This window comes from Ixodes scapularis, unplaced genomic scaffold (genome assembly GCF_016920785.2).
Source record: "Ixodes scapularis isolate PalLabHiFi unplaced genomic scaffold, ASM1692078v2 PGA_scaffold3__209_contigs__length_174095766, whole genome shotgun sequence".
NCBI classification, from domain to species: domain Eukaryota; kingdom Metazoa; phylum Arthropoda; class Arachnida; order Ixodida; family Ixodidae; genus Ixodes; species Ixodes scapularis.
In genome coordinates, this window is record NW_024609868.1 from 31,170,454 (window position 1) to 31,188,267 (window position 17,814).

General features: G+C 45.2%; 1 protein-coding gene across 1 annotated transcript in view; it reads right to left on the reverse strand.

Annotated features, from left to right (window-relative positions):
• Positions 1-17,814, reverse strand: part of LOC8027132 (cytochrome P450 4V2) — a 56,748-nt gene that overhangs the window by 4,691 nt on the left and 34,243 nt on the right. The window contains exons 7-9 of the mRNA XM_029969172.4: positions 8,883-9,053; positions 6,610-6,783; positions 872-938 (exon numbers count right to left, since the gene is read on the reverse strand). Coding sequence (XP_029825032.3) covers positions 872-938; positions 6,610-6,783; positions 8,883-9,053 — 412 coding nt within the window. The remainder of the gene's footprint in view (positions 1-871; positions 939-6,609; positions 6,784-8,882; positions 9,054-17,814) is intronic.

The following is a 17,814-nucleotide window of genomic DNA, read 5'->3' on the forward strand; positions in this document are numbered from 1 at the left end:
ACAAGTACACTGTCGTTGTCGTTGCTCAATTCAGCCAGGAATTATACAAGCTCGACATTTCTCTAAAAAAACAATTAAAAACAATCAGTTAATACGACACTTGTTGCTTCCGTGACGATTTTTACTACAACACTCGAACAAATACGTGTCTTTTAATAGGGATATCTTTTTGAAGGCGAAAATCCCGAGCTCGTGGCTTTAGCTTTGGAAGTTGCTCCTGCTGATCGAGAGTTGGCGCAGCCGACGTGCATCCTTCAACGAAAAAGCTCGCGCTTGCAGCCTAGGAGCGGAATCGTCGTGCATTACAAAAAGCTGGGAAGCAAAATATAAAGCGAAACAAAGGGCAAATGAACACAGATAAGTATGAACTATCTGAATACGCTAAAAGAGCAGAGCTACTTTTCGAGGGAAAAGTAGTCGACGAGATGAGATCAGTATTGCGCGTGCCATTTTTAGCGCTCGAGACATGGGAACCGGGACTCGTAGCCGGTTGCTTGCAGGCCGCGTCCCAGCGAGTCACGGGCCGAATGCAGCCCGTGGGGTGCGTGCTTGAGACCCCTGCTCTAGTTTCATCGTAATTGGCGGCATATGAAACAAAACGAAAGGATAAAAAGTTGTTCACTTGGGTACGAGCAATAACAATGTTCCGTCACAAAAAAAAAAGAAAAAAAAAAGAAGAAAAGTTAGGTTATTGCATGTGCCATTTTCCGACGAGGTTACGAGTTGAGTCGTGAATGATATTGAACTAACGCCTTGATGATTAAAGTTACAAACTAGTAGCCTTGTCTCTCAGGGCGTTTTTAAGTGCCGTTGATCACAATCCAGACAAACACACGATAAACGGACAATAGCAAGAAGAGGTTCAACGTACTGACGCTAAACTCCTTGTGGACCTCCCGGCCAATGATGGGGACTGAGGGAAACAACCGCAGGGTCTCCTGAAAGGAAAACAAAGCGATATAACATTTTCACAATTTACTTACTTCAATTCGGGTCTAAAAATAACTGTGTTGAGCGCGACGAGGTTTGTCATTTTTGCTTTCTTTTTGAAACGATTTCCCGCACGCGGTTTGATGGCAAATTATTATTTTGATTTAGTTCTTGCAAACACCCTCATCAATTATCTGAGGTGCTACTGGTGCTAGACTCGCCGTATGAGCTACACATTTTAGAACAACCTCACACAAACAGTGAATCACGGTGCCGCCAAAGCTTCACTGGCTTCAACCGCTACCGCCAGTACTTTACAATCTTGAACGGAGACGCTGGGCCCCAGTTTAAACCAGATTTGCTTGCCACTGAAAAACCTCCTCACAACATATATATTTTTATTGTATTTTTTTTTCTTGGGGGGGGGGGGGGTGGTATATTGGGATGGGAGGCAGAGGCAAAAGGCTGCAAATCCTGTCAAGGCCCGTCCTCTTACAAAGTTCTTGGCGTAGGTAGCCAGCAATCACTTAGCAATCAGGCCAACAACACAACTTGATCTAACTGGTCCATTTGTGCAAATATTTTTCACGCGATATATGATTTTTATGCTTCGTTAGTTCATTTATTTTTACTAAAGACCACATCTCTTGCCACCAGGATGTTTTTTTGTTTTTCTTGAAATCGTGTAAGCAACGACAAAAGTTTATTCTTTCTTCAATATTATTTAACGAATAGGGAACCCGGTAAGTAATTTGTTATTTTCCATAATTAGTTATAATTTTAGTTGATTTCCAAATACTTTTCCTCTGCGTGTGTTCTGTACAACAACTTTTTAGAGTAAGGAATAGTTTTTCATGATGTATTAGCTGAAATAGTTTAAAAAATTATTTTGCTGACTTTTAATATATTACTTTTTTATTATATTATTTAAAGTAATATATCATTTTTAAACAATTGACTCGTGCGCAAGTCACGTTGATATCCGTGAAAATTTTCTAACATGTGTATAATTCTTTTTTGAAGGACTATTATTTTATCGTAGTTCCCCATTCTTGATTCTTGGCATGCTAATGCACCGTATGATATTTTTGAATAACATAAAAAGTAATATAGTGATATGTTTTTACCATACAGGGAGCAGTTTATCTATTTTATCAATACAGCCAATAGTTTTCGACAATTTAGAGCTAAGTCTTTGTACATGTGTCGATCAGTTCAATTCTTTGTCAAACCATACACCCAGACAGTTTTGTTCTTTAACTAGTTCTAAAGGTACTCCAATAAAACTAATAAGCACAGGTGTTTTCTCTGGTTTATGGATAGATCGAAACAATATATATATTTAGTTATCGCGTTAAGGTGCGGTTTTTCTTTCAGTCAATTTATCTTTTTGGCCAGATAACTATTTGCCATTGATCGTAGTAGACAGTTAGACTGGGATCTAAATGTTTTTCGCTCCGCGGGTGGCGAGGAACAAGGACGTACTACGTGTGCGGTTGCTGCTTTGCTCAGTACTTCGGTAGACAACCATTTTTACACTGTGCGTCATGTACGTATTCTTGCCGGTTTCAATGCCAGTGCCACGATATAAAGGCAGAAGAATACGACATCTTCACGCAATCTGAAAAAAGCAGCTACAAATACAAGGATTGTTCAAGGCGCGTCAATCCTTCTGCGATGAGGCCAACTTGTTTTTAAGGGGGGGGGGGGCAAACCAGACCCCTCCCCTCCCCCCCCCCCCCCCCCCCCCCCCCCCCCCCCCCAGGGCCGGGGGCGCGGCCCTTGGGCGCCGCCGGCCAGTGTTTGCCCTGCCCAGTGGTGGCTGTTTCAGGGGGGGGGGGGGGGGCAAAACACATGCCTTGCCTTCCCCCCCCCACGGTTGGTACGTTCATGGATGAGGCCTATCGGCGCTGCATCCGATAGCCGGGCTATGCCCAGCTGGGAACACGGAATCCGACATCGGCGGATAAGACAACGGTCAATCGGAACATGAGGGGGTTCTTCGGAAATTCTTCGCCTGCTCGTGGGGTTCTCGTCTCGGTTTGTTATTTCGACGGCCAATGTAAAGCTTCTACGTGTAGACAAGAGTGCACTCGGAGTGGTAATTTCCCTAACTTCACCAAGCAGTTGTGATTTTGCACTTTTTGTAGACCCCTTATATTTCCTTGAAAGCAACATAGATGCGTCGCGTAAAAATGCACGAGGATGGTAATTTACCAAAAGTTGACTGGATTCCTGGTATCGGTAACAGTGGAAGCTCATGCACGCGTTTAAAAGCGTCTTGTTTGTTCAATTATATAAAGTTTAATAATTTTACGCAACAGAACGTGCGTGCGAATTGCTCAGGCAATATTCTTGATTTAGTTTTATATAACTTTCATGTCTCAGAACTGACTCACCTAAATGATCCGCTGGTAAATATGGGTGCTTATCATGCTCAACTTGAAATCTTGTTTTTAACGTCTTTAGAGGTCATATCACTTTGCTTCGTACTGATATGTGCATATAGTCTCAGTGAATATTTTGGTGTATTGACATAATTAAAAACATACGATTCCCTACCGAAAAATCCGGTATAACTTTTCACTATCCGGGTTATGGAACCGGAAATTTGTTACTGGAAACCCGAAATCCAGATTGCAGACAAAGGAATAATTTCTGAAAACCTAAATTCCAGATAGAGTCCAGATAGAATCCAGATAGATTTCCGGTTCCATAATCCGGATAGCGAAAAGTTATAACGGATTTTTCGGTAGGGTTGGACTAATATATTTCACGATTCGAATGTTGATTTCATGGTGGACAGTCTCACATCGGAAATAAATAATGCAATGAATATATTCATTCCCAAGTACCTTCAACGTCCCGAGAAGTGCCCCAAATGGTTCTCCAACAGTTTACGACATGACTCAAAATCAATATCACATTACCATTGATTGTACAAAAAGACAAAACTGAACATATGATACCAAAACTATGCGTGAACTCACAAAGAAACTTCTCGCCAATGACCAGCACCTGTATCGTAAGCAGGTGGAGCTTAGCCTAAACAAGCGACCCGAAGGAATATGTCGCTTTGTGAAGAAGCGTACCGGGAAGGGGTTAAGCAATATAACGCTACGCAATGGATATGCTATTTATACGTCTCCGAAGTCTGTTTGCGAGCTGTTTTCACATTATTTTAGTTCGTGTTTTTCTAATGTCAACAGCACTTCGCCTGTGACATGCGATTTTATTGACTTTTACGAGCCTTACGGTTAATGAGGTGTTTTCGGCTACAGAAAAATTAAATTCGAAACTATTAGCAGGGTCCGATGGTATTCCTAACTTTATTGTGAAGGGTTGCAGCGACGTGCTTGCTGCCATTCTTGACTTATTTAATTTGTCACTCCTCAACGGTGTCTTTCCAGAAATCTGGCAACATTCAGTTGTTGTGCTGATGTTTACATCTGGTAATTGTAGCGATGGCAGTAATTATTGTCCTGTATCTCTTTTAAATGCATTCTCAAAAGTGTTCGAGAATGTCGTGTACAGCGGCTTGTATAATCATTTAAAGAAAAAGTTAGTTTCTGTGCAGCATGGGTTTTAGCAGGCAGATCCGTTAGAACAAATTTATTCACATTTCTTAATTATTCTATGTTAATTGTTCAGGGTCGGGGTCAGGTAGATGTAATATATTATTTGGATATGTCCAGTGCCTTCGACAAGGTCAATCGCGAGTTGTTATTGCTAAAGCTGAAGAACCATCACTTGGGCGAGACCACCCTGAGATCTTCCAGGCAAAGGATATCTTTTTGATAGCAAGTCAGTTAGAACTGCCTTCCGAGATTACCGGTTGTTCCTCACGTTGGGCACCATATATGGGCTTGACCCTGGGTGCATTGCCTGGTTAAGGAGTTATGCACATGAAAGACAACACTGTTATAGTTTCTGGCTACTTGTCACGTACTTTCTTGCCTATTTCGGGTGCCACGCAAGGCTAGAATCTTGGTCTTTTATTTTTTTTTAAATTATTTTTATGAACGATCTGATATCCTTCGTGAAACACTTGAAGGTACTTATATTTGCTAACGATGTGAATCTGTTTTGGCAAGTGAACTTTGTCACCGACTATACTCTCTTCCAAGACAATGTTTGTTCAGTACAAATATAATGCATCTCGAACAATCTACTCTTTAATCCCTTCAAAACACAAGTGAATTCATTGTCAAAAAAGCATAGCACGTTGCTCTATACAGATTGTTGGGAAAATAGAACTATAAGTCGGACCACCCTAGTAAAAGCTCTAGGGGTCTTCGTGGATGATTACCTTTTCCTTTTTAATTGTCACACGAACTCTATTGTTAGGCCGTCCCTGCGCACATTGGGAATAATGGCTCGTTTAGCTGGACCATTTACCACTCAATATTGTACGTTAAAACCTTTCAGTACTCACGTACGCTCTAAACTTGAACTTTCATCTGTCGTACGTAAGTCCATTCTAAATACAGCAAGGAAAAATATTGAATACATACAAAAACGGTTTGTACGGATAATCTGCGACAGATATTTAGGTCAGAAATATTACTTTGAATATAATTTGATTTAATCTAGGCTAAGATTGTGCACTTTGAACAACAGGAGGTCTACCCGGGATGTTAGGTTTTTGCATAGGGAATCAATAGATCCATGACTTCTCTACACTTCCGTATCATTGTTAGTACAAGCTCTAGAAATCGTAAATATTTCACCCAGATCTTCATCATAATTTGTCACCGGTGCCACGAATCCAACAGGTTTTAAACACGAAGTTTTGTAACATTGTTTTTTTTTGCACAAGTTTACCCCTTTTTAAGCAGGTGTATGAATTTTAAGCATGTCTATGCTTTTACGCTTGTGTATGACTTTTAAGCACGTATAATTATGGTGAATATGTATCTTACGGTTTGTGTTTTACCGCAGAGGGCTTCCGACTGTTCGTGAGCACGTGAAAAATAAACATTGAACTTTGAAGATTGAACAAAAATACGTTCGTGTCGTCAGCGAACATAATAAGCTCCGGGGAGTTTTTTTTTATAGTAGTTATATCATTGACGTATACATAAAGAAATAATCAATGACAATGAATAGATCCCTGAGGAACTCCATGTCGTACTTCTAATTTCTCAGAGGCTATTTCATTAACGAATAAATATCAGCATCGCCCTTTTAATTAATTTGAACAAGCTCTAGAGCTACACGTATTTCACAATGGTCTAGTTTAATTAATAATTATTATGCTGTATTATCTGAAATGCTTCGGTGAAGTCCAAAAATAAACCTAATGTGTACATTTTTTTAATGTTGTCAATTATTTTGTATTTTATGTGGAGTAAAGCTCGCTTTATATAGTTATGATTTTGAAAGCTATATTGGCCTTTGATTATATTATTATATTTACGAAAAAAAACTCCTCTAGTATTATGTGAATTATTGTTTGAAATATTTGAGAAAAAATGAGGTAGAATTGAGATTAGTCTATAGCTAATGTCAGTAGCACAATATTCGCACTGTATGAAAGAATGTGATTAAGTTCGACTTTTGGAATCGGATCGTTTTTACTAAATTGGTTTTTATGAATATATCGCTTTAGTGCCTGCAGCCCGCTGGTATCCCAAGCGATTCGCGAAGGGACATTATAATGGATCGTTCGCTCCAAACCTTGATGCAGCACTCGAGGAACTTCATCTCTTTGAGGTCCGCCACCGTCGCGTAACGGTCCATGTCGTTGGCAAAGATGGCGTCCATCTCGTCCTGGACTTTCTTCTGCACCTCGGGGTTTCTGCCCAGCAGGTAGATGCACCAAGAAATGGCCGCAGACGTCGTGTCGTGACCCTGGAAAAGGCAGTTGGCCTTGCCCGTTGGACAATATATTTTTCCAATTCTCTCGTGAAGTTGATGTTTGTTTGTTTTATCGACGGTAGCTTTTAGTGTTGGGCTTTGCCATTAATTTGTTACCGTTTATATTTACTTTGATAGCTATCAAAGCTTCCTGACAAAGGTCCGTCTTGTTACTCAGTCTCGGGTCAGTTAGTCAGCAAACGTTTTATTTGTGGTTACATTATGGCTTCTGTGTATATAATATACGTGTATCATCTCGGGTCACCGTGATAAGTTCAGCCGAATAAACACATTGACAGTATGTTCGCAAGGCTGCCTTAAAATGATGACGATTACTGGGTAAACAGCTCGTTTACCAGCGGACTGCGATACGATAGCTTAAAGTTACGACGGGATACCACCGCGAGGTACCGGGGTCTGGGTCATCCGTGCAGGTATGTCACGTGAGGGGATATTTCCTAAATTGATTTCCGTACGGCATAGGAAGCACGGATGTCCCTGTGATTCACAGTCGTGACTTGACGGATGTTCTCTCAACGTTGTCAAACGTAGTCAGAGAAGATTAGATCCAACCGTCGTGTCCCTAGCGGCTAAGCTGAGAATTTAAACCTATGTAGACAAGGAGATACATCACTTGTTAGCTTTTCTGACGCAGCGCTTGGCTGAGGTCGGCCGAACGCTGCGTCAGTGTTCAGCTCTGGTGCTTCGTGTTCATTCAGAATGATGAGCACAAGTTCCGGCTAAACGCTGACAAAGCACACTCTAAAAAAAGCCCGTGCGTCTACTCTCCCACATAACACTCAGAGAGCGAATCACCGAAACTTACGGAGGCACCTGAGCGAATGATGATGCGGAAACATAAGTTTAGACCAAAAAACGCGGTGTGAGTTGTGACATTAAGCAATGCAAAACATCACGCTTGCATTGCTCAATGTCACAACTCAGACTGCGTTTTTTTGGTCTAAACACATGTTTCTGCATCGTCATTCGCTGAGCTGCCTCCGTAAGTTTCGGTGATCGGTTCTCCGAGTGTTGTGCGAGAAAGTAGACGCACGGGCTTTTCTTAAAGTGCACGCACTCTTGTCTAATTTGTGCTCCGCGCTTGATAAAGGTAGATGACGTATATAATCCACTCCACAGGCCTTGTGTTGGGTAATTGGTCAAATACCGAGCTCCGCGGAAAATACGCCGGACATAGGTCCTCTATGCTCCGAGAAACTCAGAGAGAGGAGGAGAAGAGAGCGCGCGGGGAGGTGAGAGATTCGGGCCGTTGTTCGAATGATTAGTGGGTAGACCTAAAGCTAACTCCCATTGTCTCCGCTACACTCGTCGAACGCGTTCGAATGCGAGAGCCAAACCCGGACGCCGGCGTTTCGCGTTCTAACAGACATACTGTCTAATAGACAGTATGTCTAATATATAATATATATATATATATATATATATATAATATATATATAATATAATATATAATATGTCTAATATGTCTATTAGACAGTATGTCTAATAGACATACTGTCTGATAGACAGTATGTTCCCAAGGCTGCATTAACATGATAACGATTGGAGGAATAGTGGGTAGACCTCAAGGCAACTAGCATTGACGTATACACACTGCTATCCTTCCAATCAGAGCCAACCAGAACTCGGCGTTCTGACGTCACCGCAACCCCTGCGCAGGAAGCAGACGAACTTGTGCTCCGCATAGATAACGGTGTGTGAAACTCGTCTTCAACTGGCGTGTTTGGCGTCCTGTACTGTCCATACATCAAAAGTGGTTTCGAAGTCGAAACAGATGACGTCACGGAATCGGACGCGTCATGCTGTCGGATGTCGCGATCCTGGCGGTTGGCGCTGAAGCCCTGGCAAAAAAGTACGGGTGAAGGCGAGTGTCGCTGCCGTCGCAGCGTCCCAACTTCTGGCTGCTGAATTTTCTGTGGACTGTCAAAGCTGGGGTGCGACCTGCAGCAGGACAGGCGTCTGTCACATCCAAAACCGCTGATAAGGCGGAAATTGAAGGATCATATTTTAGGACGCGGTACGCGCACCAGTTGGAGACGCGTACCAGGCACTATGGGGGGAGAGCCGGTTACCTCGAACATGAAGGTGTCCACCTCCTCCCGGATGTCCTCCTCGGAGATGCTGTCTTCGGTGATGTGGTGATCCAGGAGCACGTCCAGGAACATCGGCCTCTTTTTGATATCCGACGAGGGCTCGATGAGCCGCTGCTCGGCCAGCTTCACCTCTTTCCGCTCACGGATTACCTGCGCCGTCGAAGAGGGAGAAGGAATAACAATCGCCCCGGTGATCGTGTGACAAACCAAGGTCACGGTCATGACGTTCCGACCTCCTGAAGTTTGCTGAACCGGAGCAGACGCATTGCTGAACTAGAGTCAACGGTACCTGGCTCACGCTTAAGGTGGTAGAACCATAACTAAATCATACCTAAATAAATGTTCTTCAACTTGGCGGTGAATGTTTGAGTGGGCAGAGCAAAGAAGCAGAGTTATTAGCCGTAAAAACCAAGCAAAAAAAGATAATCACTAAAATGCCCCCCCCCCCCCTCCCCCCATGGCTGTCATCCGCAGTAGCTAGAGTATGTCAAGCTTTTGTTTCTGTGAAACGCGAAGAAATATTAGTTTTAATGCGTCTCTCAGTAATAACTACGGTGACCTTTCTAGGTACCTTGGAAGGACGTCTCGGAGAAAGGAATATGTATTGAAATTATCTCTATGGATATTTTACAATCTAAAAAGGCTCGCAATGATTTTTCGACAATGAAGTTGTGATAACATTTCTTTTCATCAACACTTTACGTGACGGCACAACGCGGTATAAAATCCACCTCCTAGCCATGTTTCAGAAATAAATAAGAAACAAAGCAAACGCCTTTGTTCAAAAGAAGCACACTAAAATAAACTGTTTAAAAGAGGGCGCTCTACATCTCTATAATTTTAACTGAGTCTGCCTACCATCAATCCAGGAACATCTGTGCTAGAGCAACCATTTTGTGTTTGTATGATCTAGTGTCACACATCCTATTATTGGGTGAAAGAATTTTATTCTTCGGTGCACTACACATATGGTAGGATTTTGCCATGCACATCAAGAGCAGCTCCTCTGCGACGGATGCTTTCAATTTGGCGCAAGCTTTGCCAGGACAGTTCTCTCTGTAATCTTTCGGTCTTTGTCTCAGCCCGTGGTCAACCAAAGACTTGTGCGCCGCTAGGCCTATAAATGAATAATAATAAAAAAATACAAGAAAAACTAGGAGTTTAGTAATGGTCACTTAGGTTGATTAGGGCTCACATAATTCGGCACGGCTACATTATCGGGATTTCATTCAACATAGGTGGCATTGAGTCGCGTTTATGACTTTTAAACAAATGTTTTTAGACTTGACTGTGGGTGATTACGTTGCTTAATTATAAGGTTTCTTCAAAATTCAAACATTTGCATTGTGATTACTGCCAGATGCTACTGTCGCCTTCAAATTCGTCGACAGTGGCGGTGTGGACCTCGTAAGCTGAAAGGAAGGCCAGACAGCGAAACTGGCCTGAATCTGCTTTCATACGCACCTCAAGTCGTGCGATTCTTTTTCTTCCCGTCGAAAACTCACGCTTTCGACGAACCGTGTCGAGCTACCGCCGTCAGACAGAAATCGCGTAACAGTTTAGCTCTTTCTTCGGCACCCGTCTTACGTAACGGGCCGTTACGCCACGCGTCGCTAATGACGTCGGCCTTGCCGTTACACTAACGTTGGCTATGCGTTGGCAAAGACGTAATCGCGGGGCCAAATGTCATCTTTCAGCGCGTCGCCGCCCTTGCGGAATGGGTCACTAGGGCTAGCTCGCGGGCGACGCATAGGGTGTGTGTTGGCCTCGGCACTGGTTGCGACCGCTTATTTGTGTTCTTTTGGGCGCTGTGTGGTACTGGGAGAATGACAGGAATCCAATGCCACGTGCCAGGTTACCGAAGGCCACTTGTTTCATTTTTTAGCCCGTCATTAGCGATGAACTATGTACACTCTAAGAAATGCCTGGGCGTCTACTTACCCGAAAAACACCCGAAGAACCAATCTCTGCGATCTACGAAATCAGCTCAGCGAATGATGAGGCGGAACATCTGTTTCGACCTCAAAATTAAGTCTGTGCTGTGGCATTACGCAATGCAAGCATGACGCTCTTTACACTTTTACATTGCGTAATGCCGCAGCGCAGAGTTCATTTTTAGATCTAAACATATGTTCCGCCTCATCATTTGCAGAGCTGATTTTGTAGATCGCAGATTGGCTCTTCGAGTGTTTTGCGGGTAAGTAGACCCGCAGGCACTTATTAGAGTGTACGCAATAAATAATAAGGTGCGAGGTGAGCATGGGTTGTGGCTGCTTGCTTCGGGGCATTTAACTATAGGTGCATGTATGCTGGTACGGAGGAGTGCTATGACCGACTCTCCAGCGTTAAACACATTTAAGTAAAAACCGCGTCGCGCCGTTGAGCGGTGTAACCACAGCAACCGTCGCTGATGCTGAGACGTGGCAGCGCGGCATTAGGTCACGTCATAGCGTCAATGGCGGTTGCTAAGGTTACGCTACTCGGCGGCGGGACGCCACGTGGTTTTTGTTCACACGTGTTTCACACTTCAGGTTTGTGTGAGAATCTGCGAAACTACGGCGTGTGAAAAAAAAAGAGAAAAGAATTGCGCCGTCGCTGTTGTTGATTTGTATGCAGTTTTGTACAGATTACTCAAAATAACTAATCAATCAGAATTACTATTACTCTTGGTTAAAAAGTATTCAGTTATACTTCTTGATTACTTGAAAGGAAAAGTAAGTCACCATTACTTGAAAGAGGTAACGGTTACCTTCCCGACTACTTCAGATTTTCAAAACGGCGTATCTTCCTGCCGATTTCGTACTGTCCATTATGCGATTAGAATCATCGGATTACAAACTAACCATCTTCTAAATGCATCATTTTTTATAGACCGTCCCCCTATCGGAGACGTGGTTCGATGATTCCTTGGTGGGAAGGTTCTGTAAACAAAATGCGCCATTAGGAAGGAGACGGATAAATGGTAACTGTTACGAGTAATTTTATTACTTAAAAACTATTCAGATGGTTCTTGCGATTACTACCTAATAAAGGTAATTGATCACAAAATTATTTAAAAATGCCATCTATTACAAGTAATCTGATTATTTCTCGTGAGTACCGTATAAGTCTATTTGTATGTGGGATCCATTACATTATTGTCGATAAAAAGCAGATAGAAAACCATGGCTTCGCGCGATCGGAATAGGGCGCAATTTCGGGTGTAGAAATAGCCTACAAAGTTACAGGAGGACACTCAAGACTGCTTACGGGTGTTGGAATACGAAAACATTATAGTCCCGTGGGACAAATGTTTTCGAGTCATGTTTCCACACGTATTAAAGTTTGGGACGACGTAAAGGACGACGTCGAGGACGACGTCCTAGAGATTGAGGCTTAGTACGGCGTCAAGGACGACCTCTAGGGCGACGTCGAGGACCACGTCGAGGATAACGTCCTGTAGGACGACGTCAAGAATGACACCTTGGGCGACCTCTATAGTCAGTTACAGCTTGAGAAGGTAGCGGCAAATGCCCCTCAAAGGGAATCGGATATCCCTCCGCCACCTCCGCATCCAATAGCGTCCCACCGTTTCCGTGACGTCGCGGCCAACGCGCGAGGAGGGTCTTGCCTTTCTGTACATATTTGCTTTATTTTTCGACTTTGACTTAGCATTGTGGAAGCCACGAGAGGGAGATTAGAGTTCTCCCCCACCGACGGAAACAAATACGACTTTCGGGGATTAGCTAACCCCCGATGGATACAAAGGCTGCTTTCAGGGGCTCGGTTCCCTCTCCGATGAATACAAAGGTCGCTTTCTTAAAAAGTGGGATTGGAGACAAGTGGGAATCCATTGAAGCGGAACAAGGAGCGTTTCCAGTGAACTCTTCTTTCGACTGCGGAGAGATTTGAAACGGGCGCATCACACTTGTGGGAGGAGCTTCTCCTACCTTCTTGACTTGTAACCGACCCACCGCACGTCGTAAAAGGTGTGAAAAGAAACACAAAAACACAAAAATAGGGAGCCAAAAATATTATTTGCTATAGAACTTTTAAAAGAAAACTGGACTCTTTTGCGCCTTCCTTCCTTCGCCTGTTCACTACGATGCATCCGCGGAAATGGAGCACGTCAGCCAAATCCAGGTCGCCTATTGGGTAAGAGCCTACCTCACCAGCACCGCGATCGTAAACAATAAATAGCCGGCGAATGTTTCCTAAAAGTTTTGTTAAATAATATTCAGATCCACATTTTGTAGCATAATTAGAGATGTGTGGCGAAAATTGCCAAATTTGATAATGCTGAGAGCCAGGCGCCATCTATCGTGTGGTAAACGAAGCAACTACTGCGCGTGCGCAGTAGGGCAGGGCCGACAGTTACTTGGGTGGCGGCCAGCGGCGAACGTTTATTTTCTTTGTTTTCCTTCCTCTCAAAACTCTGACTGACTGAACGTTTATTTTTCTACGTGTTCTTCCCGCGCGTGCCGACTTCAAGCAGCAAGAAAACAGTACTTAAAACAGACCACGACGAACAAGAACGCTGGATCCACCGACTCCGACGAAGCGTATGCGGAGGGCAAGATCGTCTGCTCCTTGCGCAGGGGGTAGCGGTTACGTCAGAACGCCGAGCCCTGATTGGCTGATCGCGACCCCCTATCTGAACGTCGTCTGCTCCTCTGCAACGTCGTCTGCTCGCAACGTCGTCTGCGTCTGTCTTACCTTTCCTGCGACTTTCGGAAGCGCAGAGGCAGATTCACGAAACGATCTTACGCCAAAAATGTGCGTAAGACAAAACTTGAGAACAAATTCGTATTCACCAGACCAAATTTTCGTAAGTTTTGCGCAGGTTACGACGAAATCCCACCACAGCTCCGAAGCTGTCTTAATCAAATCAGCATGGCCAACAGCGGCCGCGGTCACGACGATTAACAGACGTCTATTTTTCTACGTGCGCTTCTCACGCGTCCCGATTTCAAGCAGCAAGAAAAAAGTAAAAAGCACTTGAAACAGACCACGAGGAACAAGAACGCTGGATCGACAAACACCTGGGAAAAGCTCCAACGGCCACGATTCCACCGACAACGATTAAGCGAGCACGGCAGATAGGCCTAGCAGGCACTCCGACTCGGCGACCGTCTGCCCACGACCGGCTGGCGTGCTGAATGGAATATGCCCGTGCGACCCTTGTGAACCCTTCCCGTCTTATACTTTGATCGCTGACCTCAATTTTAGATTAAGAGGTCAATCTCTTCCTCTTGTCATCTCCTTGTTTTCCGAGGCAACGGTGAATCTCGCCTGTAAAAAAGCGGTGATTCTCCGACAGACGCAGGAAAGGTAAAGCCATCGCTTTGACTAGCAGACGTAAAGCAGACGACGTTAACTGCGCCAACCCGCCAACGCCGTTAAAGAGTGAGAAATCTCGCCGCACACGAAAGGAGGGAAAAAGTATTTGGGAGGGAACTTGCGGACACTAACCACCCTCACCTCTCGGTTCTTAGCAAACAAACCTCGGCGCCTCGGGACACCTCGCCAGTGAGTCCTTTGACTTCCCTCCTTGATGCGCGTCGGCTAGTTGTTAAACGAAAACGGCGTACCGCTTGAGTTATTTCGTCTGCCCCCGGCTCTGAAAGGCGAAGTCAAGCTCGCTCGACTTCCGAAAGTCGCAGGAAAGGTAAGACAGACGAAGACGACGTCGCGAGCAGACGACGTTGCAAAGGAGCAGACGACGCTCAGATAGGGGGTCGCGATCAGCCAATCAGGGCTCGGCGTTCTGACGTCACCGCTACTTCCTTTTTCATGCGCAGAAGACGAAAATTAGCCCACTTGCGAGGCGTATAGACCCTTTCAGGCAACATTTCATGGGCGCCGCCATCTTGGCGTCACGTGACCCTGCCGCCATAGCCGCCCTTCAGTTTCTCGCCATTCCTCTGCGTTGTGTGCTGCACCGGCCCCTACCGGAGCTTTGTTTTCGCGTTCTTTTACGTTCCGCGTTGAAATCGTGTGTTTTCTCTAGGTCTTTTCAATATTTCGGGCTTTCATTTAATCATTTGATATCTATATTTCAACATATCTCTTGTATTTTCTTATTTATGAAATGGAATCGGACAGCGAACGGATCGACGATACACGATTATGGCTTCAGAGACCATGTAAGTTCATCCCATTCTCACGTTTTTCTCGCTAATAAAGGCAGTCAACACCATTGCGACATATGCAAATTTCAACTGACGCAGTAAGGCTATCCAGTCGTGCTTCTCGCTACATGTGCGCGCTTGTTTCCGTAAAGCCGACCCGCATGTAAGCGATTTAGCGTGCGACGAGACGAGCGACGGCGACAACGACGAGAGTCAGCGACGAAGATTTCTCACTGTCGCCTGTTGCATCGCTCGGTTTTTTGGGTTTTTAGAAAACGTCGCTCACCGTCTTGGTCGCTTGCTCCCGTCGCTTCCATGCGGTTTGCCTCGTCGCGCGACTACCCGAGCGACAGCGAAGGGGGTCACCGTCGCTTGTCTCGTTGCTCGCCGAATCGCTTGCACGCGGTTTATACTTAATATCGAGGCGCCAATGGTTCGTTGCTGTGTGCATGGAAATTAATCGAGTATAAACCGCATGTAAGCGATTTGGCGAGCGACCAGATAAGCGACGGCGACCCGCTTTGCTGTCGCTCAGTCAGTCGCGCGACGAGGAAAATCGCATGGAAGTGACGGAGCAAGCGACCAAGACGGTGAGCGACGTTTTCAAAAAACCCCAAAAAACGAGCGATGCAACAGGCGACAGTATTTGTAAGTAAAAAAAAAAATCTCCGTCGCTCGTCTCGTCGCACGCTAAATCGCTGACATGCGGGTCGGCTTTACGGAAACGAGCGCGCACATGCAGCGAGAAGCACGACTGCGATAGCCTTACTGCGTCAGTTGGAATTTACATATGTCGCAATAGTGTTGACTGTCCTTTATTAGCGACAAAAGCGTAAGAATGGGATGAACTTACATGGTCATTGAAGCCTCATAAGTATCGTCGATCCATTCGCATTCCGATTCCATTCCATAAATAAGAAAATACAAGAGCTATGTCGAAATATAAATATCAAATGATTAAATGACAGTTCTAAATAGCGAAAAGACCCAAAGAAAGTGCAAGATTTCAACGCGGAACGTAAATGAACACGAAAACGGAGCTCCGGTAGTGGCCCGCGTAGCACACAACGCGGAGCAACGGCGAGGAACTGAAGGTCGGCTATGGCGGCCCGGAAAGCGCGCGAAGGGCGCGCCGACTGGTGGCAGCTGGAGTAACTGACTCGCTGAAAGCGACAGGCATTCCGACTCGGCGCTGCGTTGCTTCGTCGCAAGACCGTCTGCCTACGATCGGCTGGCGTGCTAAATGGAATATGCCCGCGAGACCCTTGTGGACCCTTCCCGTATTATAGTTTGATCACTGACCTCAATTCTAGATTAAGAGGTGAGGTCAATCTCTTCCCCTTGTTTTCCGAGGCAGTGTTGACGAACACTCGTCGAAAAGGGACTCTCGTCGATTCTATCTTCTTGTTTTGTGTGATATAGAGCTGAAATAAACGCCGTATGGATTACCTTCGTAACACGGTATGTACACTTTGTTATTGGTATGCCATTTTTATTCTGACAGACTGCACGTCACTGTCGAGCTATAACAGTTCGTGGGAGGTATACGTACAACCCCGGTCCAACCTTTCTTTGCCGAGTGTCGCGTCAGTATCGAGTTGCAATCGTAAAAGAACGGTCCCGAAGCGCTTACAAACAGCGCGAATACAAGACTTCCATCAAGCGCGCGCGTCCGCTCCGATTGTAAACAGGTATTTACGTGGCTCTTGCTGACACTCGTAGTTCAAACGTATCTTTTTTGACGTCGGCTCGCTCCTGCATCTCCGAGGCCGCGAAAAACGCCATCTACGTCGCTTTGCAAACGACTGACACGGGCCGGCCCTTCTGCCAACAATGACGGGGTGGTTGACTTCTGGAGTCTTCACCGGAAGACTCGCTGTACTTCCCAACAGGCATACCGGCGTATGGGACTAGTCCCATGCTGTCGCTGTAGCGCAACGTATCTCATTGAATTTCGCTCAGCTGCGATGCGGCGATGAGAGGCGCCGATTCAGGAAATACGTCGGTGACATCAGCGCAGTAAAACCCACCGGCGCACCCCAACTCGTTGCCGGTAACACTCCCATTCTCCTACTGCCGAGAGAACTTCCGGTTCCGGAAACGGCCTACGTCATGGCTTCTTCTTGCGGTCAGTTGGAGAGAATGAAAAAGTCGATATTTCAATAATTTTTTGTGTAGAAGTTAATAAACCGAGACGAAAACGGATGCCTGTTCGGCATTCAGTGAACATTGACGGTTTAATGTAAAAGTTATCTGTAAAAAGTAAAAAGGTCATTTCATGGTCCCTTTAAGGACGACTAGAGGACGACGCCTAGGGGAGGACGCTTAAGGAGGCTGTGGCGTATTTTCGTGGGCGGCCACGTTTGCCTGCGGAAGCCGCCGCAGATGTAGACGCTGCTGCCGATGTCGAGGCCGTAGATGTAGACGCGGTCGCCTCACAGTCCATCACACTAAGCACAGAACGAGCACAGATAGACTCCGAAGCGTACCTTTTGCACACGGCGCTCCGGCGGTAACATCACGCTCCCGCACTTGAGCGTGAGCGGCGCGTGCTTGATGTCGTATTTTTGTAGTCATCTTTCGGGCACAATGACGCCGCTTTTTCGCGCAATGTGACAAGTATGGCCGTCCTAGAAGTGAGCATACGACTGAGTGGCGCGTGCCGCTCAATCGTATTTTTATGGCCATATACGCCGCTTTTTCGCTCAGTGGGACAAGCAAGGCTTTCGCCTTAATAAGTATCAGTAAAAGTTCGCTTCTGCACAGTTTCGGGCTCATTTCCGCTAGCAAATGTTTGTTTG